The sequence below is a fragment of the Myripristis murdjan genome, chromosome 8, assembly GCF_902150065.1.
Source record: "Myripristis murdjan chromosome 8, fMyrMur1.1, whole genome shotgun sequence".
Classification (NCBI taxonomy): domain Eukaryota; kingdom Metazoa; phylum Chordata; class Actinopteri; order Holocentriformes; family Holocentridae; genus Myripristis; species Myripristis murdjan.
Window position 1 is genome coordinate 24,195,983 of NC_043987.1, and position 26,603 is coordinate 24,222,585.

General features: G+C 40.9%; 1 protein-coding gene across 1 annotated transcript; it reads left to right on the forward strand.

Annotated features, from left to right (window-relative positions):
• The first annotated feature begins 485 nt into the window (after positions 1 to 485).
• cavin1a (caveolae associated protein 1a) lies at positions 486 to 25,460 on the forward strand. The gene is made up of 2 exons (XM_030059103.1): positions 486 to 1,298; positions 21,939 to 25,460. Exons 1-2 carry the CDS (start codon positions 798 to 800, stop codon positions 22,704 to 22,706), a joined length of 1,269 nt encoding a protein of 422 aa, XP_029914963.1. The 5' UTR covers positions 486 to 797; the 3' UTR covers positions 22,707 to 25,460.
• Positions 25,461 to 26,603: the final 1,143 nt, after the last annotated feature.

The following is a 26,603-nucleotide window of genomic DNA, read 5'->3' on the forward strand; positions in this document are numbered from 1 at the left end:
CCTTTCCAAAAGGAGCTACGTGCTTGTAAAAATAAGTGACAAATTGGCAGGTGATTGGTGGGTGTACTGTGTTGCGTGTCTTGGTCAAAGAATTTGGTTCAGACACTTTTTAGCTGCCGCTTCAACTTTGATCTCTTTCTCTTTGATTTTTGTAAAAGCTGTTCCTGGGCATTAAAAAGAGTCACTGTGACATGCCATCAGTACACACAGGATAACTGATAGTGAATATTAATCAGACACATTTTGTTAGTGAGCTGTTGTGTTTCCTGGCACTTGATCTCCCCTTTGATGACCCCCACCTTTCCCCATTAGGAGGAGTGCATAATGCCAACATGGGAGGTGGAGTCTGGACTTTGGGGATATTCTCCCCGCTGCTTCGGGAGGGAAGGAGGTGGAGCCCCAGCAGCAGGGGGCGGAGGACAGGGGCTGTGGGTAGGAAAGGAAAAGTTTGACTGGGTGGTTTCACGGGGAGCAGAGGCATTTGAGTCAGGGCACACATGCCTCAGCTGTGAGAGGCTCTGCTCCCTTTGGCTGGCCAGCATCCCAGAGTGGAGGCAGAAAGAGAGAGGGAGAGAGACGGAGACAGAGAGGGCCGAGTGACAGATACAGAGGTGGAGAGAAAGTTAAAGTGCAAAGTAGACTAGAAAGAAACGAGTGGTGGAGAAAGTTGTCTGTTAGAGAGGAAAAAGGAATTTGGAAGTGACCTTTGTGCAGCGTGGCTCCTGCAGGTTGTTTTTCAGCAGTGTATTTTTATCCCCAGTGAGTGTGCAAGTGGTTTGTGTTTGGAGTTGACAGCCATGGCGGATTCAGGTGTGAAGCTGGAGCGGGCGGCCTTAACAGAGGTGCCTTATGATGATGAGGAGGTGGCCCTGGTGGGTGCTGCCACCGAGCCGGCTGTAGATGATGATGACCCTGCTGAGGAGGTGGACCTGGTGTTGGCCACCGGCCCTGGAGGCAAGAGTGAGGCACAGGTGAACGGGGTGATGGTCCTGTCCCTGCTAGACAAGATCATCGGGGTGGTCGACCAGATCCAACAGACCCAGAACGGGCTGGAGGCCCGGCAGGAGGCCATGGAGAAGTCCGTGTCAGGCATCCAGGGGGAGCTGGCTAAGCTGTCCAAGAGCCACATCGGCACCGCCAACACTGTCAACAAAATGCTGGAAAAGGTGCGCAAGGTCAGTGTCAACGTCAAGACGGTGCGGAGCAACCTGGAGAAGCAGGCGGGCCAGATCAAGAAGCTGGAGAGCAACGAAAATGAGCTCCTCAAGAGGCGCAACTTCAAAGTCCTCATCTTCCAGGTGAAATGGCGGGATATATTGGGCTATAGTGTGTGTGTGTGTGTGTGTGTGTGTGTGTGTGTGTGTATGAGTGTTTGAGTTTGTTATGCTTACAGAGTAGAATAAGTAATAGCATGTAATAATCTTTGTTTGATGATCACTGAAGCATGATAATTTATTTATAGTTTCTTTAATATGACCAGATACAGTGTCCATAGATGAACTTAAAACAGCCATCTGATGCAAGTATCATAGATGCTAATTTGCAACACCCGCCCCTATTTTGGGGAAATAAAAGACTAAAACAATGAGGTTAAAAGAGTACAACAAGAGTAGTAGCATAGCTACAGAAAGTTGGAAAAGAACATAGTTTTGCACAGAAAAGAACAAACAACACAAAATTAGACATGACCTCATGCTTGTTGCTGAATTAACCTGGATTTGGCAGCTCTCGTAAAAGTAGTGAAGTTTGTAGTAAATGTCAAGTGATCATGCAGGGCGTTCCAGGACTTTGCTGCTGTCATAGAAAAAGTCTGAGCAAAAGATGTTTTGCAGAACGAAATTTAACTGCTGCAGCTCGGTAGTCTCTTGATGTATTTGCAGAGAGGCTGAGAAGCAAATCCAGTTACACATTAAAACACAAGCTGTACATAAGGTGGTTGAAGCATAGGACTGATGTAAGAATATCACTGAATTTAGAAGCAGCAAGGCACAGTCAAATGACAAGCAATTTCTTATCATGTTAAAACAGATAAAGTTAAAATGGATCGTTTTACAAATGTTTTTAACATGACTTTTAAAATGTAGCTGAGAATCCCAAATTATCCCGAAATACTTCACCTCTGTCACTGGTTCAGTGAGCTCACCTTTAATTTTAACATCTAAGGATTCTGTTGCAGGTAGCTTTTTTTAATGGAAAAACAGTTGTTTTCTTAGTGTTTAGTGTCAAACAGGAGCTATAACTGTAAGATGCTGTATTGATATTTCATGTGTGGCCATTAACATGGACATGCCACAAAGACCATGGCTGTATGTGTTAAGGGGTGTGTTCCATTCCACACATTGCAAAGGAAAATTGTGAAGAAGTGTGAAATTCACCTGAAATGCCACGGTGAAATCAGAGCAGTGACTTCATCTCACCCAACAGTAAGGGCTTCTTTTTAGTGGAAATGAAAAATGATGTAACAGAGTTACTGACCAAAGCCGCGGCTCTGGGGCTTCCATGACACAAATGCCTGAATCAGTTTCTCCCAGATTTTAACTGAGGCTTTTGTGTGTACAAGAGTTCTGTATGTAATGTTTATGAAGAAACAGGCACTGCTGTTCATTGTTTGGAAGTTGTGGTAGACAGACAGACAGGCAGTGACCTCTCCCAACCTGCACTATCGCACAGTTACCAAATGACACTATATAAAGCAGCAGGACCAGCGGGAGTAAATAAAAATGTGAGGCCTATAAACACTGGCACGCTGGTCTACATGAGACAGAACCCACGCCCCACCTCTGACAGCTCAGAAGACAGATAGTTGGCAGCCGTGATGCTGTGTAAGATGAAGATATGTTTTTTTATTGTGGAGACCAGGCTGTGTGTGGTTGTAAAACTCACATTATCCCGGTGTGGATATAGAAGCACTGATAGAGTGCTATTCATATCACACAGGCATAAACTCACGCTCTAGCACCACAGTAAGAGACAACTGCACACAGCACAGGCTCAACACTGACAATACTTGCAAGACCAATATGAATGAAATTATGACACATTATTCATTATTAAATATTGAGTTATTTATTTAAAATATTCTCATTGATCATGCAGTATGCATTTCAGTATCTAGCTCTTTATATTTCCACTGTTTTTTTGTTTTGTTTTGTTTTTTTTTAATTTATTTATTTCATTAAAATTTGCATGCTCTGTTTGCTATTCTTGGCAGACTAAGGTCTACTAGAAGCCTGTGTTTCTTGGACACTGACCAAGTCTAGTATATAATTAGATATTTTCTGTTTTCAAGGTTTATTTTAAACCTGATTTGGTCGAGCAACAAACATTTAGCTTTAGATTAGGATATTTTTTGGTTTGTTTTTGCATGAAAACTGTGCTCAGAATTTGTATTCCCCATGTGTAACACCATGCAGCTTTTAGGCCAAACTGTAGAGCATGCTTCATCTAAGCTGTCACCCTCTGCTCTTTCTATAAAACAAACAGAACAAATCTTAAACTTACATGTTGCTGTTTGTGAGAAAGGAATGAGTAAGAGTTGAGCATGTGAATGGCACACTGATCTTTGTAACTACCACGGTGTATTTGATACCCCGTGAGCCAGTCTTTTTTTAGCATGCTGTGCTGTAATGTCTGGTGAACAGTTTGCAGCTTGCAGTGTGCATGGCAGCATCTCTGCTTTAGTTTATTCTGTGAGTCAAGAGCCCTTATAGCCCACTACCTGGAAATCTGTCTGTCAGAGGACTACAGTCCAAGTGAGATGACAAAAATATCTCAGTGATAATGTCAGCTCCTTGTGTGCATCACTTAATCACCTGTAGTATAATAGCAGGACTTTTGGAATTTCTTTAATGGCCATACAATTTTTCCATTGCAGTTAATCTGGTGATTGCATTTGCCTATTAGCCTCATGCTGTTAAATAATCAGCGTACAGTACAATAAAGAGGGTAAAATAAAACATTATAGGCTATTTGACAAGGATTTTCTTAACTTTGGTCAAAATATCATGGACTTCTCTTGTTGTCAAAGGTATATTTTTACCTAGGTAGGGTCATAGGTTTTGCAGAGCTGCAAGACTGTCATGGAATCATGCTTACATGGGGGTCTGCGTTGGCAAGTGCAGCCATATTTTGACATCTCCACCCCAGGAATGTCCACTATGGCAGCAGGTTACACTATTGGCATTTAGCAGAAATCCAATCAGAGACACTGGGCCTTAATAAATTACTCTGGCAAAGCAGGTGCCTCCTGCTGTTAGTTACTCTGCATGCATCCTGCTTTGAATCCCTCCCCCCATTCCTCCTCTTCCTCCTCCTCTTCCTCCTCCTCTCTCTGCATCTCCTTGGGATGTTCATATCACTATGTAAACTTTGTTGCTGTCATTCTTGTGACTTCAAAGCAGCTCTATGAACTGTGACTTCCATGTTGCAGTAGCTGTGACGGGCCCCAAGGTCTATTTATTGCCAGAAGAAGCTTGCAGGCTGGTTTAAATAACAGACAGAGTGTGTGTGAGGGAGGGGGGTGGGGGGACTTGTCAGAGATTGGCAGCACAGCAAATCAGCGCTGGCCCTGAGTCAGGTTTCACCACTTTCCACTCTGTGTGTGCACATGTATGTGCGTGTGTGTGTGTGTGTGTGTGTGTGTGTGTGTGTGTGTGTGTGTGTGTGTGTGTGTGTGTGTGTGTGTGTGTGTGTGTGTGTGCGTGTGCCCATTTGTCACTTTCATTGGTTTTTAACCACTGAGAGTGTCAACTGACAGGTCAAGTTGAAGTTATAGTAGGAGAAGTCAAACATTTTCATAGTGTTACTTGTGCCTTTTTAACAGGCCTTTGTCAGTATGTGTGTACCTGTGTGTGTGTGTGTGTGTGTGTGTGTGTTGGTTGGAGGGTGTGTTCTTCTTTGTACTGATACTGGTTTTCACTGCAGGTGTTTTTCTCTCATGTCACTCTGTCACCCCTCTCTGAGAATAGCCGCATGCTTCCATATTTCTAGCCTCAGGGAAAGACTTCAACAGTGAAGCTTTATAATTAAACCAGAATGGACGGCAGCACACGATTCCCTAGCAACAGCAGGGTGTGGCAATGACGACATACATATCATTTTTATTATTCACCACAATGTCTGTAATGTCTTCAATCATACATCCTAAAATTAGATCATAGAACTTAGTATAGTGAAAGGAAGGCGTCACATTAGTTTCCCATGGGTGAAATATGAAACATCGTGCTGCTGTCACACTTCTTCAGCAGAAGACCCTCATTAAGAGCATAGTTAGTCCAGCTTACTTTTATTTTAAGAACACCAAGTTTTTGGGAGTTTGAATGCATAATTTGGAACAGCTTTCCAGGAGTGTAACTTCTGTTTACACAGGGAATAAACATAATTAATGATTTTGCACAGTGCATTTTGTACTGGATAATGGACTAATGGCTTCTTCATCACTAATGAGGAAAAAAAGATTTTGTTTCCAGAGGATAAGAAATCCATCATCCGTGAAATAAAAATCAAAGTTTATTTAATGTAGTGTTTTGCTTTTTTTGATGAACATATTGCAGTCCACGATGTTCAGAACTCTTCTTTTGAACATCAGTGGTAATCGGTGACTCTCCTTGAACGGAGTAACACCGTGATGGATTCTGTTTGTGTCTGTCATCATTTACCAGCAGGACTGACAAAGTCATCTATTTTCAGCTTGAGGGCAGAAACTGCCCTGAAAATACTGTTCACAGATATTAGTGTCTTTAATAAGAGCCAAAAGAGAATAATGGGTATTAATGAAGGTAATTTTGCAGGTTTTTGAACAGTTAAAAAAATCCACATTTGGTCAGTTTCTTATGGGACACAAGCTTTGTCCCAAGCAATTGAACATGAAGTGAATATTCCTTCTGTCTCTTTCTGGAGGAGAGAGGCTGGTGTCACTGTTTAATAATGTTGCACTACAATTATAATAGTCTGTATGTGAGTTTCCTTGTAGGAGCTCAGGGATTTGATGCTGCACAAGGCAAAACCAGCCAATCATCACTGCTCTGTGGACGTCAGATGGCCAGCCACCCCAGGGAGTTCTGCTCTCACTCCCTCCTTACGATTTACTGCTCTGATTGCATTGCATTCAATAGTCATCACTCCAGAGGCCTTTCTGTTCCCGCAGCAATTCTGTGAGCCATGAGAAATTGTGCTTTACCCTTAGATCAGCTAAGAGGCGTGCGGCAGGATGCAAACCTGTTCTAAAATCAGTGTAAAATACACCTTTCAGTGGCTTGTTCCTCTTATAAAATGTCAGTGTTTATTGTTATTTAAATGTTTTATCTTTAGTAAGTTATAATGAAATCATCTTAACAATTAAATGCTTTTCTTCTGCTGAGCAATATGAACAGTAACCAAACACGATGCTTGCGGATAGGGTTGCAGATAAAAATAATTGGTAACACTTTACAATAAGAGTACAACAATTAACGTTAGTTAATGCCGTAATAAACATTAAGTAACAGGTAATGAACATTAAGTAACAGTTAACTAACCGTTAACTAATGTGTCTAAGAATCATTTACTAATGCTGTTCATGCTAAGGTATTAATTTATATGTTATTTAAGGGTTATTGTAGATATTATTAACATTAGTAAATGCCATAATAATCATTAACTAACAGTTAATTAACCATTATGGCATTAACTAACGTTAACTAACGTTAATTGTTGTACTGTTATTGTAAAGTGTTACCCAATAATTTTCACCATTGATTAATTTACTATTTTTTTCAATTAAATGATAAATTATTTAGTTTCAAAAATAATGACAAATAATCATCACAAGTTACCAGACCTCAAAGTGATTCTTAAAAGTGTTTGTTTGAAAAGCCACAAATTATCAAAATTATAATCACTGAACTTTCTGTCATAATAGCTAGTTACTAAGTAAGTGCCACCGTCGCTAGTGTGAGCAGGGGTCTTCTGAGTGCTGATCTGTGCATTAATAATTAAATTCATTTTTAGGAGATCTAAAGGTGTGCTTTGCCTGCTTAGAGTGCAACTCAGCCAATCTGGGGGGAGCTGGGGACATCAAGTATGTGTTTTATAATGCAAATTATCTCTCTAATCGAGTGGATTAATCCCGTTTACGCAATGTGATAGCACATGTCCATGGGAGTGTGAGATAGCACTGCTGTGTGTCTGGACCTGGGGTCTGCTTGGCAGGGGCTCAAGGGCAGTGACAACCATGTGTCTGACTCTATCAGGGGGATGAAAGCCTTCTCGGTTACACATTGCCTCGTCCACCTCAGCCGCCCCCTTCACAGCCCCGAACAGCGAGCTCGGAGTTCGGCCAACAAGCCCAGTTTCTTTAGGAGCTTTTTACCTCACCCAGACAGCATAATACCTCTAAAGCCCTTTACTGCAGTCTCACTGATCCAACCCAGGCTTGTGGCCACTTCAGTTAACTGTTCCTTTGTTTCAAGTCATAATTCACATCTCAGACCTCTTACTAAATGGGTAGTTATGAAGCACTTAGCCAAACCCTTGCAGCAGGCAAGAGGAGAGCCTCAAGTACTCAACCAGCAGTACCAAGTTAGTGTTGTGATTCATCCCATTGGCATCTCTGTTCCCTGCTGCCAGCCAGGCCCACTTGTTCTCCTCCCTCCTTCTCAGTTTCTCTCCCTTATCACTCCCACCATCTACTTATCCCATTCTTCATTTACTCTGACCTCTGAACCAAATCAGGATACTGCTCATTTAACGTCTACTGCCCCGCTTATATGTTGCTCCCTCAATTAATCTCTGCCGCCCCTCCTTCTCTCCCACAGCGCTCCCCTCTCTTGGGTGAGTGGAAAGATGTCTGGCAGGCTCTACATTTCACTGTTGCATGTCAGCGACTATGTAGAGCCAGACCTGAGTTCCAGCGCTCGCTGGTGTGTGAGTTTGTGCGTGTAAAAGCACCGTTCAATAGTCTGTCTCTGTCATAGTTCACACTGTGGGTTAGTTATTAGCGTGAGCACATAAAAGCTACATCCTGTGACATGTATGGTAAATAGAAACATGTCAGATTTGAGTGCTGCAGCACTTTGATATCATGTTTTGTTTCCCTTTGTTTCTCTTTCATCTGTGATAATGAATAATGCCAAGTTTGATAATGGGGAGTCACACTAACATGCAGCACATCTATTTTGGCAGTTGTTTTGGAAGAGTGGACGGTCGAGAGTTCAAAGGGTGGAAATCTCACTTTAGAGTCTAATTATGTTGATTATGTAATTATGTTGTCAAATTTTGTTGACACCTGCCATTCTGTGTATGATAAGAAAAAAACACATAGTCCCTCTCCTTGCTAACTGGCCTTTCCTAACCTCACAGGCTGTTCTCAGTCTTCCTCCCTCCCATCTCCTTTGTTTTATCGGTGACCAGGGACATGTTGGAGCCAGATCCGTGTTTCTTTTGGCATGTCCAGCCAAGTCTGGATCCTGTACTGTTGTGATCCCTCTCTCTCTCTCTCTCTCTCTCTCTCTCTCTCTCTCTCTCTCTCTCTCTCTCTCTCACTCTCTCTCTCTCTCTCATCTGCCCAGGACACAGGACCATTATTCATTTAGTCCCTAACTCCTTGCTGTTTGGATCAAAACCGTCGCTCTCGCTTAAAAGAAATCCCTCTGTGTTTGATCTCACTCGGTAACAATGATGGCATGTTATTGTAGCAATATGACGCTGTTTTGAAAAAAGTGCATAAGGAAACAAGGGAGCAAGTACATGTTGGAACATTACATAATTAATTAGATCAACCAGTATCAAGAAAATGACACTTGATTTATTTCCATTCAAATCACATGGGATTGCATGGGCATATTTTTTCACAAATTTTTTTTCACAATATGACACTAAATTACTTATTAATGTGGAGTTTTTTTTTGTAGTGCATTTTCTTTATTTTGTAAAACAGATTCATTGTATACTATTTTTCTCTAAGCCTGATGACTTAGTGTTCATATTAAGAGTGCACAAATATATTTTGAAAGTATCAATTATTTTGGACAGCTGAGTTAAGTTCAGTGCTGCTTAAGACACAAATGTGGCAAGACTGTATAGGTGTAATTTTATATTTACATTTGCTCTCTGCTATGCCCTCGACACTTCAAGCTTTTTCAGATCGAGTGTACAACACTCCGTGATGCCAGGTGTGTGTGTTCAGGAGACAGCAGGTGGATTTTCTGAAAGTGTTATTCTAGCCGTCGCTCTGTCGCTGCCGTAAGGATATATATGTGCAGCAGAAAGAGGATCCCTGCTACTGCAACATACCAGCATACAACATATTAATTTGCTTCTTGACCCTGCAAGTTGTAGGTTTTGCATCTGTAACACCCACAGTGATTTTGCTTAATGTGTCATGTGTAAATAGGAGTGCATGTAATGCATGAGCACAGGGTGTACACTAATGCTGCTTGGGGGAAATGTGACCAAGGTGTGGTCAGTAGGAAAACAGAGTCACTGATTGTGCCGTGTAGTGACACTGGTCAATTTATGCCTGATACACACTATTACCGCCCTGAGACACCAAAAGTCGGTTCTCATTCTTAAGAGATGAGTGCAAAAATCTCCATCTTACCAAGTTGTTCAGCCTCATGTTCAGTGATAAAATCGTGTTTTTCTTAAATCAGGTGACCTACCAATGTCATCCTGTTTCCATTGCTAATTCAGTGCTAAATAAAGTGATTTTTTGCTACTACTAGCGGGCTGATCTGCTTCATTCTGCCTTGGGTCAACATTTTTAAACTTGTTCCCAGAAAATTCCTCAAACAATTCAAATTGAGACTCTGAGGAGACTGGGTTGTTTTTATTAAAGTGCATACATTCCTGAGTCTTGATGCCTGATCTCAGTTCCCCCCTGCTGCCTTCCTGTCCCACCAACCAACCTCACTCAACAGCAGCAGACAGGAATTGCCAGCTGGGGGACCGATCAGGTCACCCCTCTGTCTGGACAGTTGAAGTTCCCATCCAGCTTCTTGGACGGTCAACAGTAATGTGTCCTCATACCATTTCACAGCTCAGTGGAAGCTGTGCATATACTCCCCGCTGTTTACTCCCCGCTGCAGGCACACCCTTCATCTGAGAAGCCATGGCCAAAACACTAAGTTTGCCAAATGGTCCATGTTGGTTTTAAAAGAAAAGTATTATACTACTTTAATTATAAACACCCAAGCAGCAATGGAACATAGAACGGAATGACCTAGTGTCCTGTTTTATTGAGTGGGTCTGAACTCAGCAGTCAACAGACTGACTCATAGCATGTATCTGTGTGTGTGTGTGTGTGTGTGTGTGTGTGTGTGTGTGTGTGTGTGTGTGTGTGTGTGTGTGTGTGTGTGTGTGTGTGTGTGTCTGAACAGCATTTAGATTAAGCTGACAATGATGAGGAACGTCTTCATACATGGAGACATATCTTTCAGCACCTCCTGCTTTTATTAATACAAAAACGTACATGAACGTACACGTACACACAAACGTTAAAATGCATTATTTTAGAAAATAATGCATTTAGAGAGCAGGCATAACGGCAGATCCTCCAGTCCAAAGTGTCTCGCTGGTATTTCCCACTGTGGGCTCAGTGTTCCTGGCACCGCTCTGTGAGTTATAGGCTGTCAGTGAGACCTTGCCAGGACACGGGGTGGGTTCTGGGTACCTTCGGGATTAGATTCTGCATGCACACAGATGTTTAGAATGACTAATCAAGACACAACATGACAGAAGTGGTATGTTATTGTGAGAGGAAGAGTGGATCAAAGGCTGGATACATGCTTTAACTGTCTTTCAACATTTCACACTTATTATCCTGCAGAGACAAAGAGCAGTAACTAATTTTTCCTTACAAAAATTAACCATGACTTATGGCTTGGATTTCAAATCAACAAAAATGAATCTCCTACATGTGGTAGTTTACATTCATCTGTCCAAATGAGTTGATCCATTCTGTCAGATGATGTGCTTGATGAACAAAAGTGAATTTTATTAGTGCAATCAATCCCCAAAAAACTCTGTGGCTTGCAGACACTTCTATTCAGTCTTTGTCTGGCAAAGTCTAGATATCGCTTGTCAGTTTTTCCGTTAATAATTTCCAGATCACATTGTTCAGTATCAGATGAACAGCGGCCCTAGTCTGGACAAAGGAGGGCGGTACGGCTGGCTGGCAGGACGCCCTCCTTTCCCGTATCCCCAGGTGTTCCTTAGCTCATTAATCACTTTATTAGTCTCATTCAATCCAATAGTTACAGTGTGCCAAACAAGAGCCTAATCCTGTATTCATGCCAGCATGCTGTTCATGCCCAAACCTGATCAACAAAGCAAATCATCCTGTAAGATGATCATAAATGTCATTCTTGTTCAGGAATACCACGAATAACAGCATAGGTAATAATCATTCAGTAGTGTTAAAAAATCGTCATGTCTCTCTGTATTTTTTTTAATAATCATTAAACTTCCCCATGCTGAGTGGAGTGGGAAAAGTGAATTCATATTTAGTAGTAGTTACAGTCTTCTTAGCTACAGTAAGTGTAAGCAACTGAATGGAAAGTGTGAATGAACCGACAGCTGTTAAAGTTTGCCTTACCAGTACAGTAACATTACTTATCCAGTTAGTGTCAATATGGATGGCACCATTAGAGAAGGAAATGGAGCCAGTTATATAATATGTTCCAGGCTCTCCAGCACTGTGGCTGCCAGTTCACACAGACTTAACTGGAAAAGTAAATGTCCTGTCTTTGCAAGGGGCTAACTGTGGGATTCCAGTGATTTCACAGTCATGGTGAGCCGTGGAAAAAGGGCTTCCCCTGTCAGATTCATGCATGCGAAACCGCAAGTGTGATAGAAAAAAAACGAAGGAACTCCCTTCCTACAGAGTGTAACGTGACATCACTGTGATGGCTGTGTGGTGCACAGAGAGTCTCTCTTTGATAGACGAAGCAGTGTTGGTTCTTAAAACTTCCATTACGTTTAGGGCATTCATAGCTGGCAAAGTAAAAAGGGACATGGAGCAGTGATATGTTCCATGAAACTGAATTCACATTATGCTCCTACCGTGAATCGTAACCTCAATTATGAAGGTCTCTCAAAATGCCTGTGGTGTAATAAACACAGCCACTGTGAATTTTGCTCATTTAAATAAGAAGGTGTGGAAAGTGTGGAGATGAAATACCAGAACACATGCGTATCCTTATTTTAGCATGCTAGCTGTCTTTAGGGGTTCAAAGAATAGAATATTTTATGGCTGGTGCATGCAACCCTCCACCTCCACTGCATGTCCTCCTCCCTGTTGAGCCCTCTCCTGCCTCCCCTGCTCCTCTGTCAAGGGAGGGGCAGATGGGTCAGTGATATCACTCATTGTAAAAGCTGAGTGCACAGCTGCATGCAGTGGACAGGATCAGACAGCTGCCCCAATGACTCACCACAGTGGCCTTTCATCACACTGCCTCAAAAGGAATGGTGCATGTGTGAATGTGTGAATGACTGTGGGAGTGAGTGACTGACAGACTGACGGTGTCTACATGCATGCAAGATCACTGTCATTAATGTAAACTTCAGCACTGTTTAGACTAGAAATAACATCAGCCTTGCCATACTCACCGCACTGGAGGATAGCATCAGGTAACTGTATTCCATTATAGCCTATTAGCTCCAAAAATAACATATTCTTATCACAGGTAATTGTGAGGATTACTCCTTGGATTTCTTTTGAAGTGAAAGCAAGCACCTCCAAAGTCCATTTAAATAAAGACAAATACGGCAAACAAATCTGAAAGCAACTAAAAGAATTTATGACATAACCAGATGATAAAACTACTGTGGTGAAACGCATTTTTTGAATGAACTTGCCCAGTCCCGCAAAACAAGGTAACTCTCCTGTTAAGGCCACTGCTGTGGTAAAGCGCATAGGACACAGGAGGGGCATGAAAGCATCAAGATTAGCTACATGCTTGTTAACGTCAATGCTTTTCACATTCTCGTATCCCTACCACAAAAAGAAACCTCACTTAGCATAAGGGTTGCCATGGAAAAACAAACCAAATAACACTGTAAGTTGAGTTTATTGAGTGTGCATGAAACTCAGCAGTCCAACCCGACTGGTGCTGTCTGGTTTGTAACATTCCCATATTGGGAATAGAGAAAGGAATGGTCCAGCATCCTGTATACGCTATAAATCATATATATTTCATATGCCATCATAGTCAACTGGTTATTTTATTGATGCTGCTCACAGCCAGCATCCTCATCATTTCAGAGAGAGTGAGTGAAAGAGAGAGAGAGAGAGACAGAGAGAGAGAGAGAGAGAGAGAGAGAGACAGAGAGAGAGAGTGAGACAGATAGATGCCAGAAGCTTTAGTCAAAGCTGCTGTGATCTCTATATAGCGCTGATTGGGACTAATATTTGCTCTGTTGTCCTTGGTAACAGCCGGCAGCTAAATAATGCCTGAACCGTCGAATGAGTCAGAGAGAGAACATTCTGTCTGATAAAAATCAAACTAAAAACATTTCCATTTAAATGTAAAAGCCTGATAACTCTAATTTTGGTGATTTTTCGTGAAGGACTGAAGTGTGGTTTTCTATCTGTTGTGAAATCTAAAGCTGATGAAAGCCCCGGTGGGAAAACTGAAAAATACATGGTGGTGAAGCTAAGAAAAAAAAAAAAAAAAAAAAAAAAAAAAGACATTTTGGAGACGCAAGGTTTTCATGTGAAAATGCTAGCAGCACTGCAGAGATGAAGAGACGTCTTACAGGTGATGATTAAAGGTGCCCGTCTCTCCTCATCTTGGTCTGTCTTGCCTCTTTTGTACCTCGACCTGACTGTCTTACCTTTCTGTCTCTCCTGCTTCTCCTCTCACTTGTTTACCTCTTTGGTTGCTGGGATATTTTAATAATGCCTCCCTCAGAGAGACAGCTCAGGCTGTTGTTGACTTATCCGGGCAAAACACACACATGCACATGCACACTTACACACACACAGACACACACACACAGACACACGCAGCTCCAACTTTTCCATGAGGTAGTCTCAGAGGAAAGAAAGTACCATTACCAACAAAACTCCTTCTCATTGAGGGGGACACACATGCATTGAGCCACCATTTCCCTGGCACCTGTCAGAACACACACACACACACACACACATACACACACACTCATAGAGCAGACTTTTCCATAGCTTGCGAGTAGGAGGAGAGAGGAAAGGTAACACAGGGACACGAAAGGTCTTTCCATCTCCCTCCTTGCTCTCTCCCTCTGCTCTGACGCATTGTGTGCTGCTGTGTTCGCTTGATCACAGTTTGTCTTCTCCATGACTGTAATCAGGCAGTGGAACCCAAACAAGGGTGTGTTGATATCCAATCATCACTGGAACCAAAAAAAAAAAAAAGAGAAAAAACAGGGCTGAGTCAATTTTGGAGGAAATAAACAACTAAATGCACTCTAGAATGCGAGCAGTGTTCCCACCAGACTTGAAAAACCTAAAGAGATTGTAGATTTTAAAAAGTAAAATTAAACAAAGCTGGAGGTTCAGCCTCTTGAGTGTTTGATTTTGCAGCACCAATACTCATCAATGAGTCACAGCTTTTTTTTTTTTTTTTTTTTTTTTTTTTTTTTGGACCTCCTTCCATGCGATAGGATCAATATTTCACACACTATGATAAATAAATGAATAATCTAAAAGAATAGAGGCATTTTTGACCAGTGTCATGTCTTACCTCATAACAGACTAATTTTGAGCTCTTGAATTTTATCAAACATGGCTGATATTGAAAAGTCTGTGTCAGCATGAGCCTGGGAGCCCTGAGTCATGAGTATTAGGTGATACGTGAGCCTTAACTGTCCTCACTAGACCTTAAAGCCTTTGATGATGAAAGCCTCTAGTGTGGTAGAGATGCACAGGGGTAAGTCCTGAACCGTGTTGTCATTTCCTGTTTTGTGTGACTTCAGTTTGTTCACACAATGCCTTGCTCTCGTGGTTTAGCTAAAACTGCAGCAGCTTCCTGTTCAGGCATGAGAGCTGCAGTCTAGCCTCATGGAAAAAAAACTGTGTGTGTGTGTGTGTGTGTGTGTGTGTGGTGTGGTGTGTGTCTATTGGGTGGAGTTGGATGCCCCTCTTAAAGCATACATAGGTTACATATGTAGATGTACATGTGTGTGTGTGTATGTGTGTGTCAATTGGGTGGGGGTGAGTGTACATGTGAAAGCATGCTTAGGTTACATATGTACATCTGCATATGTGTGTATGCGTGTGTGTGTGTGTGTGTGTGTGTGTGTGTGTGTGTGTGTGTGTACAGAAAGGCTGTCTTTTCCAGGGGCTGTTTCTCCAGACCTTTAAGATGCTTATATTTATGTCTTCATCTTAATTACGTATTCTTTACTGAGTTATTCCCACTGAAATTAAGCATTTTTCCTCCAAAGGAGACACTTTACACTTTATGAGTCCTCCACTGACCCACCAGCCGGCCTCACCCCACACCACACCAGCACTCAGTATTTGCCAGCACAGGGACAGATCAGGTCACCCGTCAATCTGTCCCTTCCGAGCTCCCATCCTGCTACTTGGTCTGTTTGTTTGTTGGTCTGGTCAAAAATCTGCAGACTTTTCAGGACTATTTGCCCTAGTCCTCTCAAATGCTCCTCTGAGGGAGGATCAGTAATCATATTGTATAATTATACCGCATGTATTAGGTATATGGTTGCTGAGGGTTGTAATTTTGTCTTCATATTGGATTCTGCAACTCTTGTCACTCAGTAGACTGATGAAGGCAAGATGATAAAGTTACAGTTTTTGTTAACTGAATGATAATATAGAGGTAAACTACACCTTTTCATACTATGCACTTAGCCCCAGGCGTAGTCGTTTCACATGTGCAACTTTGAATGTAGGCTATCCCTGCCGTTAGCCCAGGGCTTACTAAACCCTGCTCCAGGAGACTTTTCTAGGGCAGAGTCTGGCCCAGGATCAGCAGTGTGAATCAAGGTTACAACTAATGCAATGGAAGGATTTCTGTCCAATCAAAACTGTTTATTATCCCCCAGCTTCGATTTTCAAATCTCAATCCTAACCCAGGGTTTAGCAGTGGGCTAAGGGAAAGCCCAGGATTTAGGTTAACCTAGCGCTAAGACATACCAGTGAGAAAAGAACTACTGTTTCCCATTTTTACCCTTCATCAGTAATGCAGAGGTGGCTGAGGCCTATTATTTGCAAAATCAGAATAGGTATATTTTAGCATTAAATTAGTGTCTCCCACTTAGCCGATTCTACAGTTTCTGACACCTAAGTGAGGACTATTTTTTTTTCCTACACAATTCCTCACAAGGGTAACATATCAGCAGCAGTTCAAAGTAATGGCACTCCCATATGTCCGTGCTTGAGGATAAAGCCTCCATCCCCTCGGTTTCCATTTGAATTCAAATCTCTCACAGGAGCCTTTCGGCCTTGTCCCGCTGTGTGTGGTTTATCTATAGATGGCAGAGCAGTTGCAGTATTTATTTTAGTTGGGATCTGGACACTACAGCTGAGGTGTATTGTTGTGGAGTTGTCAGCTGTTTGTTCAGCTAAACTACACCACCCACTGCAGGCGACATTTGCTGGAGGTGGTTGCCACGGCGACAGAGCTCTGTGTTTATCTGTTGCCTTGCCGCGGGGCAGGGTGTTGTGGGGAGTGGGCGGCTGGCGGGGCTGAATGCCGCGGTGGCCGGCAGCCAGAGAATGGTGGAATCCGGAGAGAGGGGAAGGCCAGCCCTAAATAAACCCATAGAGAGCGGGTCGGCCGCCCCATACACAGCACCAGATAAGGAGGCAAAGTCCATTTTATGATAGGATCGTGTGGCCATATTTGAGCTGCCGGAGGAGATACTCACATGTAATTTGAAAGGTGTCTTTAAAAAAAAAAAAAAAAAACAGATTTAAAGTCCAAAATTACTAATAAAATTATATCGTTTTGTCTGTAGCTTCTTCTAAATCCCCTCTCAAAACACTATTCTAGTGACATGGGTGGTGTCTGGCTGCCTGTCTCATTCTCACCTCTAACAATTTAGGTTATTTCTTGCTTTTTTTTTTTTTTTTTTACTGCTGTCAAATTGGTTATGTGAGCCTTTATGCTACTATCTTTACACTGCAAAAAAGCCATCTTAGTCTACTAACACTAGTCTAATGGTAGTCTTAATTCTTATTTATTATTATTATTTTTAAGCTTAAAAATTATTTTCTATAATCATGTGACATCATTGCGCTAACAGTGCAGTACATCTCATTTCAAAATATAGTCGCATATCTAAATCTCACTTGTAGACTACTTACTTTATAAATTATTTACTTTATAAATCCTCAGGTTTCTTTATTACTTTGTATTTCTTCTTTACGTTCCTGCATACTGGCTCGACTTGCAACCAGACAACGTTTCAGTCCAGTCAGGATCTGCTTCAGGTCTCTCTTTACATCACCCAAAATATCCACACATGCATACACACACACACACACACACACACACACACACACACACGCACACAGGCACACACATACAGGCTCCATATGCATAAGCACTCATTCCTGCCTCTTACTCTCTCCATAACAAGTGCACAATCTAATCACGCTAATCATGTCAGGCTGTAATGACTGCATTGTAAGAGGCCTCTCCTGTGCAACACACACAGGGCCTGTGTATGAATTCAAATCAAACAAATGGAGGCTGGAGGGCATGTATGCCTTTATTATGTCAAAGGAGGAGAGAGGGGTGGGGGAGCTGCCGAAACATACAACCAGACTGAGGAGAACAAGGAATGATGTAATTTGAGCTGACAGCAAGGAGGAGGGAGAAAAGAGTGCTTACACTTCAAATGAGACGGGAAGATTAAGATACTTTCATGTGTCAGAAGTGGTGCATAAATTTCCTCTGTTGACATGAGATGGTGATAAATTTGTCAGGTCATTGCTGCCTTATTAAACTGTTTGTTTTTACAGTTTTCCTGATGAATAGCTCTGCTGTTCAGCCGTATGCTCGAGCAGATGAGCAGATTTTTTCCGACAAGCCAGCGGCGTATCAGCTTGAACTGAATCCATCTCCTGGGAGCCAGTCAAGTCTCCCTCTGTCAGCAGGCTGAAGCTAAACACATTACACCACACCTCACCGCAGGATCAATGTTCAGGGAAATGGGAAAAAAAAAAAAAAATAAAAAAAAGCAGGGATGGGAAGTTGCAGGGTTGCCACACTTACTTGGACATCAGATTCCAGGATTTTTAGAAGATTTTCAAGGTTTTATTGGGTGAAATTCAAGAACTCAGAGTCTCAAAATGCGCTTGATAAGGGGTGAGATAAGGTGAAGGCCTTGTTTTTTTTTTTGTTTTTTTTTTGGCCTTATCACATTGAGAAATCACAGTCAAACAATTCTGAAACTGCTGTTATGTGAACAAAATGATGATGATCTCTCATTGGATTTCCTCAGGATGTGAAGAGTTGATGCTTAGGCATACAAAGTTTTTTTGTTTTTTCCTCTCTCTCTCTCTCTCTCTCTCTCTTTTTTTTTTTTTTTTTTTTTTTTACAAATCAAGTGCTTTGAAGACCATACTTTCTTCTCACAAAGTTTTTCAACAAAGTTTCTGACAAAGGTTTTTTTTTTTTTTTTTTTTTTTACTTGCAGGAACCCTGAAAATTGTGAGGGCTGACTTTTTTGTAGTTTATTATTTCATTTTGCGTTTAATTTAATTTAATTATACTCCTCAAACACACATTTCTTCTGCAATCAGTCAAGAAACTATTTTGCATGTTATTATTCACAGTCCAGGTTGTGAATTGTCTCTTCCCTAATGCCAACACGTACCAGCGCTGACACCATAATCCCAATCTCACACATCCACAGAATTAAACTGCTTCTCATTAAAGGCCAGTTCAGTCGTTCTCTCACTTTTATTTTGCTGCCACTTGTTTTGTTTCCTTTGGAGGAGCAGATTTTTTTTTTATCTGGTTAAGATTTTTTTTCATTAACTCTTCATTTAAAGGTAATCATCTATTTCTCCTTGGGTAAGAGAGTACATGCTGTTTTAAAAAGCCGCTAACCATGCAATTATATGATTAGTCTGTGCTTCAGTGGAGTTTTTATTGCCCTATGATTGTCTAAATGATGTTTTAACACCTTTTCCACTCTGACAGGAAACAAATTCTGACTGAAATGGTGAGTTCTTGTCATTTTAGGTGGTAGATAAATTGCCAGACTTAAAGACACTGAAAATCAAAATATCAGCTATCAGCAGTTTCAGAAATATCAGTATTCAGAAACCATTATTGGTCAAACCCTAAATCACATTATGGCGCTGGCATCTTCAGGAGAAAGGGGCGAGGCGACTGGCTCACTATGATCAAATGCAGTATTTCTACAATAACTGTGTCTGCAACCTCAGTGAAGATGATGAAGGTTCAAGACTAAATTTTATATAAAAAGACAAGTTGTGATATATTAGGGAAAGTGATGTGCTGATGTGGGTGGGGTGGGATCTCTGTGGGGGTCAAAGACACGCAGTCTGGTATCAAGACGGAGCAGCAGGAGGGTTTACACTCTCAGTATAGCAGTGCTGCTCCTGCCTCTGTGGATACCTGGCATCACCCTGGCAGCAGTCTGCTAAACACTGTGGGAATACAACCTTAACTTGCTGCAGTGCTGAATGAGAGGCAGCTGTCAGAACAGCAGCAGTCAGCTGATAACTAATAGCACACAAAGATATTTTTATCTTTATATATATATATATATATATATATATATATATATATATATATATATATATATATATATATATAACTAATGAATTTGTATATATATATATATATATATACAAATTCATTAGTTATACAGGGCATAGACACCTCTCTCCTTTGTGGGAAAAACTGTGCACTGTGAAATTGTAGCTCTTTCTCCACAAGGGGGAGATAAAACACATAAAGGAAGTGAAAATGGAGGTTAAAAACTGTTATGTAATTGGTTTTACATTTTGGGACTGACCGACAGCTCCTCACAGGCACAAATGTAACAAATATTTTTATACAGAATAGTAGCTTTCTTTTTGCCACTGCCTTTGGTTAAATTTGATTTCCATATTGTATCTGCACTGCCTTTTTTTTTTTTTAATCTTCCGTCTTATTCTGTAAATTCTTTTACACCCATTTTATTTCAGTTGATGTTTGAAATTGTAATTTATTAGTTTAAATTAGTTTCCTGTTGTTTCTTTTAATCATATGCGCACAATTGTGTGTATGTGTGTGTGTCAGTGTACTTGTGTGTGAGTGTGTGTTTCTTTTCAGTGTTTGATCATCATGAATTTTTTATGAAATATATGTATATATAAAAAAAACAACAACAATCTTGCCCAGTATATTTCTGTACACACAAAAATGTTTGGCCTAATGAGAGGCTGCTGAGGCTGCACATGTTCATGTATAAATCCCCACCATGTTGTCGAAGGTGAAACTTGCTTTGGACTCACCGCATAGGTCTTTGCAGTGAAGTGAAAGCAAAGCTGTGACCTCGTATGAACTGAAAGATCAGCTTTTCTCAGTCACAAATGTGTGTGTGTAAGCAATGTTTTCTGCCTGGGTTTTTTTGACTTGAACTACTTGTAAAGTTCTCATTTTGCAAAGCTCAAAATCACACAGGCTATCTGCTATATCTCAAACATTTGCTGTAACCAAACTTTTTCCTGTCGCCTCACAGCACATCTCCATCTTAACAAACCATGTAGACTCATATTCAGCCATAAAATCTTGTTTTTCTTACAACAGATGGAAAAAAACCATCTACCAGACTCATTTGTTTCCAATGTATTTTTACTGTTTGAGGATTTTTTTTTTTCTTTCTGGGAACAAGTTTAAATATGTTGAAACAAGGCAGAATGAAATAGATCAGCCCAGTAGTGTCACAAAAATTACATTTGACTAAAGAAAATACTGTTTATTGCAAGATTGGCAATGGAAACAAGTGGGATTATCTCATCCCACTGACACATCTTTTCCACTTGCTTTAAGAAAAACAAGATGTTCTTTTTTTAAACATTGAATATGAGACTAAACGACTAGCTGAAATGACAAGTGTTAAATTGCAGTGTCAAAGTGATACTGTAAGAAACTTCATGCATAGCTTTTCAAATTGTTTTTACATGAAATAACTGGAAAATTTAGAGGTAACTTGTGTTGGTTAAAAAAAAATGACTTGACTTGACTTTAGTGGTCTTTTAGATTATGAATTAGGTCTTTAAGCCACAACCAAAAGAATGTGTGAATATGCTTTTTTTTTTCAAACAGTAAATGGCAGGAAATGTATATCTGAGGGTTAGTCTACTAAGTTTCAGTATGACTGGAACGCAAACATGGTAGACTTTCTATGAAGTCCCATACTCTGATAATAATCTGGGAGATGTGGCCCTCAATATAACCAACCACATTAATCTCAATGTGGTTAAATATGAGTATGTTGTTCTGAGATGACTGTATTGTCTCTGGTGGCAAAGTTGCCACAGGATCTCAGCAGCTGGACCACTAGATGGCAGTCTACACCAATAGCTGTAAACTGAACTTTGTTTTGATTTGGATGTGTAAATATCATGTGAATGAGTGATGCATAAATGTTTCCGTTTTCATTTCCAATCCTCAATCTGTTGATTTCACTTCCTCAGTCAAACATTTTTCATACAAAACATCAAATGAAACTTTAAAAAAATCACATTCATCATGCAGTGTAAACAGCAATAGTAAATGATCTGACTTTCAGTAAATGTCCTATTAAATGTCATTCATTGTGTTCCCTTAACATAATGGGAAAATAACATCTCCATCAGATACTACTTAAACTGAATTGTACCTAAAAGAGATGTTAATAGACCTGTTTGTGTTTGTAGCTTCCAATGACTGATAATTTGTAGGCTATGTGGCTAAAAAATCTCCCGTTTTTTCCTAATCTTGTCTCCATAGGATCACATGAAGGCACCAAAAGCATCCAAGTCGAAGGCTGCAGAGACCGTAACTGAAGGTGAAGCAGTGGAGGGCCTGGAGCAAATTCCTGAGGAGGGAGGTGAGGAGCTCGCCGGCATCCTCAATTCAGACGAGGAGGTAGAGATAGAGGAGATCATCGAGGAGTCTCGTGCCCAGCGCATCAAGCGCACCAGCAAGGAGCGCGTGGACAACATAAAGAAAGCCTTCTCCAAAGAAAAAATGGAGAAGACCAAGCTCAAGACCAAGGAGAACCTGGAGAAGACCAGACAGAAAACCCGTGAGAACCTGGAGAAGACAAGACAGAAAACCCGCGACAACCTGGAGAAGACCAAGCACAGCCTGGAGAAGAAGATGGGCAAGATCAGCTCCCGCATGACCCCCAACCAGGAGCGCAAGGCCAAGCTCAAGAGCTCCAAAGACAAGGTGAAGAAGTCCCTGACCCCTGACCACACCGTGTACGCTCGTTCCAAGTCGACCGTGTACCGCGTGCCCCCTTTCACCTTCCACGTGAAGAAGATCCGAGAAGGGGAGGAGGAGGTGCTGGAAAACACGGAGATGGTGGAAGTGGCCAAGACCGAGGGCTTGCCGGAAGGAGAGGAGGATGGGCTGGGTGTGCACGTGGAGGTGGAGGAGGGGGAGCTGGTGAGCGTAGACAGCCCAGAGATGGAGGCTCTCTTGGAAGTGACCGAGGACTCTCAGCTGGTCATGGTGGAGACAGACCACGTAAAGAAGGCCCACAGCGAGTAGAGCGGTCCACACCGCTGTGATCTCAGAAAGGATGCAACGCAAAAATGAAGAGAGGGAGGGCGTTTCCGTGAATGATTCTAATCACAAGGACACAGTATTAGTTATAGGGACTTTCTGGACGTGATCACAATCTATGACGTCTCTCTTTTGTGTTCTGTTTTCTTTTTATCTTTCCCAACAGGGATGACTTTTACTTTGTTATTTGTTCCTCTTTAGCATAGAAATTTTGAAAAAAAAAGAGCTAGTTTTTGACATGCTGCAGGATGTTCCTCTTTATTCCTGGTTTCTTTTCTTAGCTTTGTAGGTTTTCTGTGAGTGGCTGCTATCATTCAGAACAACAATCATCCTTGATCTGGAGGTCTAGGGGTTTTGTTGTTTGTGGATTTTGATGTTTTTTAAAATGGAGTGGCCACACGGAAAAGGTATAAATACTCTTTGCCATGGTGATGAAATGTACAATATTTGCCATGTAACATATACACACCCATAAGTATGGTAACAGGAGGTTGCAAGTGAAGTTTGTCTCATTATTGAAGGTTTGCAGTTATGTGATGTCCATGTCTAAACGAAATGAATGAACAAGTGGGCAAGGTTTAGGCCCAGGAAAGACATAAAGAGGATTAAGGAGATGAGGAGACAAAAGGGAATGGACTTAGCGAGTGGCTGATTCTTGACTGAAGAGTTTACAAAAAAATAAAAAAAACAAACAAAACAAACAAAACATTAGTCAGATATGCTGAAAGCATTTTCAACTATTTGACATTAGATCATTAAGCTTTTTAATGCCAGTGGGGGCTTGGCTTACTCAGCTATTGTGCCAAATGTTAAAATGCCATGTTTTTCGCATATTCAAGATTGAAATGTACAGCGGGTGCCAGAAGAGAGTATAATGTCATGTAATCTGAAACTGTATCATGGAATGAAAGGTCTGCTTATATTTGTTGCTTTTTTTTTTAATATTCAGGTAATCGAGGTTTTACAAACTCAACAACTCATGATTAATATATGAAACTACTGTTGTGAAATTCATTTCAAGAATAGTATTGTCTTTTGCCAAAAATTAGTATTGTATTTTTAAAAATAGGATCATAAGGAACATGAAAAATCACCTCATCATTCTTCGATTGAGGTTAAAGTTGTACTATATCATTATGTGGGGAAATAACTCTCTCTTCTGATCCGGGGTCCTCATTTAGAGCTGCTCTCTAATCTACGATCCATCCAAAATTCAATCAAATGCCAAAGACCGATGCCAATGGAATTTAGAAGTCAACCTTTGCTGATGTGTTCTTTACTATGCATGCTTTATAACGCTAGAAAAAACACACTTTGAATGTTATTTACTGTAAAATGTTTGGCTGTATATTTACCATGCCTCATGCAATGTACGTGGAAAATGCTGTTAACCCCCACTGCTGCACATAGGAGAGGAAGACTGACTGTGTCACCATAATCACACTCATCAAGGTGCATTTGCAGATCCCCATTCAATTTCCCAGGCAGAAAAAGGACAGTGTGAAACCCCTGAAGCATATTTAAGTGCCGGATGATGGTTTGATGACATACTCCATCACACATGGAAATGTAAATGTCATACTGAATGGTATAGAATCGAAACAGCACACTGCCAGGTACTGGGAAACGGCATGGCACTTTAATAAATGTCAGCGAGGGGGTGGGATGACCAGATCCAAATCCTGTTTGATGAGCTGTAATCTTATCTTATGTACATTCTCAGAAGAAACAGAAGTGAGATCACACACAAAGCGTCGGTAGCGAGTCACAAATCGGTGTTCCCGAAAGCCAAATACTAAAACATGTTCGTTTCTTAATGCATTAAATGCATTTAACCTGACTGGTCTGTGGGAATCGTCCTTGTCTTTTTTAGGGTTATAAATATAAAGGGAAATGCATCCGATCGTCTCACTATCCTCCACAAATTTAAGGTTATCAATGTTCAGAAAATGCTTACAGAGGCCTGATAGCTCAGGGCAGGAAGTGGCTGAACATATGGCTTCCTTCTTTTCCCCCAGAGCCCATTGCGACTGACCTTGATGTAGTGCAGGCAGGCAGAAGCCCACTGTGGAGCATTGGACACCATTAGAATAATCAATGGGCTGGGGAATGTGATTAAGGAGAGTGTTCCCTCTGAGCTCTGAGCAGGGAAGAGAGGAGACAACAGTATGTGTGCGTGTGTGTGTGTGAATGAGATCCACAGTGTACACACCAATGTGTACAAGAAGAAGGGAGCACCCACCCACAAAAATAATCCAATCCCATCTCCAAATTTTATTCAAATGCGCTGGTGAAAGAGCGAAGCTGTCGAAAGCAACAGAATAGTGTTGAATAGAAGAGACATTGTGGCATCACGCCAGCTCATTGTGTGTCAAATTGTAACTGAAAAACATGAATTTGCATGGCATATCAAATGCTGCTTTTTCTTCACACACGGTTCCTGCTTATTCAAACGTAATTCATCTGGCAGCCAGGGGAACGGTGTACATTTTTCCCCATTCCAAGAGGTTAAACCCGGCTATTAAAGAAATTATATATATTGACTGGCTGGAACTGCGGGGACAGATCAAGCAAACCCCATATAAAATAAAAGCAGTGTCATTCTGTAAAATGATGAGCCACACTACTGCAATGAGATGTCCACATATCCAGAAATAGAAAATATGACACATAATTGCTCTTGGTGTTACTAGTTCCTACTCAAACCTTGAGTTCATTATGAGGCCTCTTTTGATGCCCAACCACTTCTATATAAATAAAAGCTTTCTGAATTATGTATATTGCCTGTTATTTTTATTGTATTTATTTCATTCGGGTATACCTGATTGGTTGAATGCCAACTATTCACTCATTGTGACAAGGTAAAATTATTCACTTCTTCATAATACACCTTTCATTCTTTCTTTCTCTTTCTTTTTTCTTTTCTTTTTTTAGTTCAAGACACGAGTTTGCTTGCCCTAGAAGTAGTAGACCTAACAAAGTGTCTCTGAATTACTTTACAACAACCAAAGTGGGTTAAATACAGCATCATAAGCTCTATTTTCTTACAATATTAATGTTTTAAATGTTAATTAATGAAAACTAATTGGATTTAAAAATATGTATAAATGAAATTAAATCAAAAGAAAAAGACCCTATCTCCTTCTCTCTCTATATTTTTCCCCTTGTGTTTTCTACAGCTCAGCTACGCTTTTAATTGCAAAGCTTAACAATAACAGATGAGTACATCAGAAGACATGCCAACGTTTAACTGTTTTTTATAAAATGAAGGGAAAAGGAGAGAGAAAGGCTTAACAGTTCAGACATTTAAATCATTTACACCTATTGAGTTTTTTTTAAGGCTTTGAAATATTTTGAATGTATTGTTTTGTTTCTTTTTAAACAGAGGTTTTCTATTATAATGTGTTGTTGTTTAAAGTCCAAAGAAGCAACCAGACGGATCGTAATAATTGATCTGCCCACACAGACAGAGCAATTAATATGTCCTTTTTTAAAAAATATATATATATATATATATATATATATATAAATGTTTTGCTGCATCTCCTCGAAAGAGAAGTCTGAGGCAGACACCTCGAGGGTTTTTTTTTTTTTTTTTGTGATAAAGTATGCTGAAGATACGGTCCAAACTTTTTTCCAGCGGACATTTGGGACAATACTGAGCACAGTATTGGTGTTATTAAACTCCTGATGACGTAGATACTGCCAGTAATTCAGATGACTTCCAGCCTGGCTGTTCCGTTGAAGAGCTCGCCCCCCCCTCCGCAGCCAATAAGCGCGCAGGTCTTTTTTCAGGCTCGATCGAAGGGAGGGTTGAGAACAGGGAACAGCGCAGTTGCGACAGCAACAAACACGACGCGCTCAACCAACCTCCGGCTCTAC

Excerpts from the sequence above, each read along its gene's own strand:
- cavin1a (XM_030059103.1), top strand. The coding sequence starts at position 798 with ATGGCGGATTCAGGTGTGAAGCTGGAGCGGGCGGCCTTAACAGAGGTG. Across the intron at positions 1,299-21,938 it reads TCAAAGTCCTCATCTTCCAG|GATCACATGAAGGCACCAAA; the intron begins GTGAAATGGCGG and ends TTGTCTCCATAG.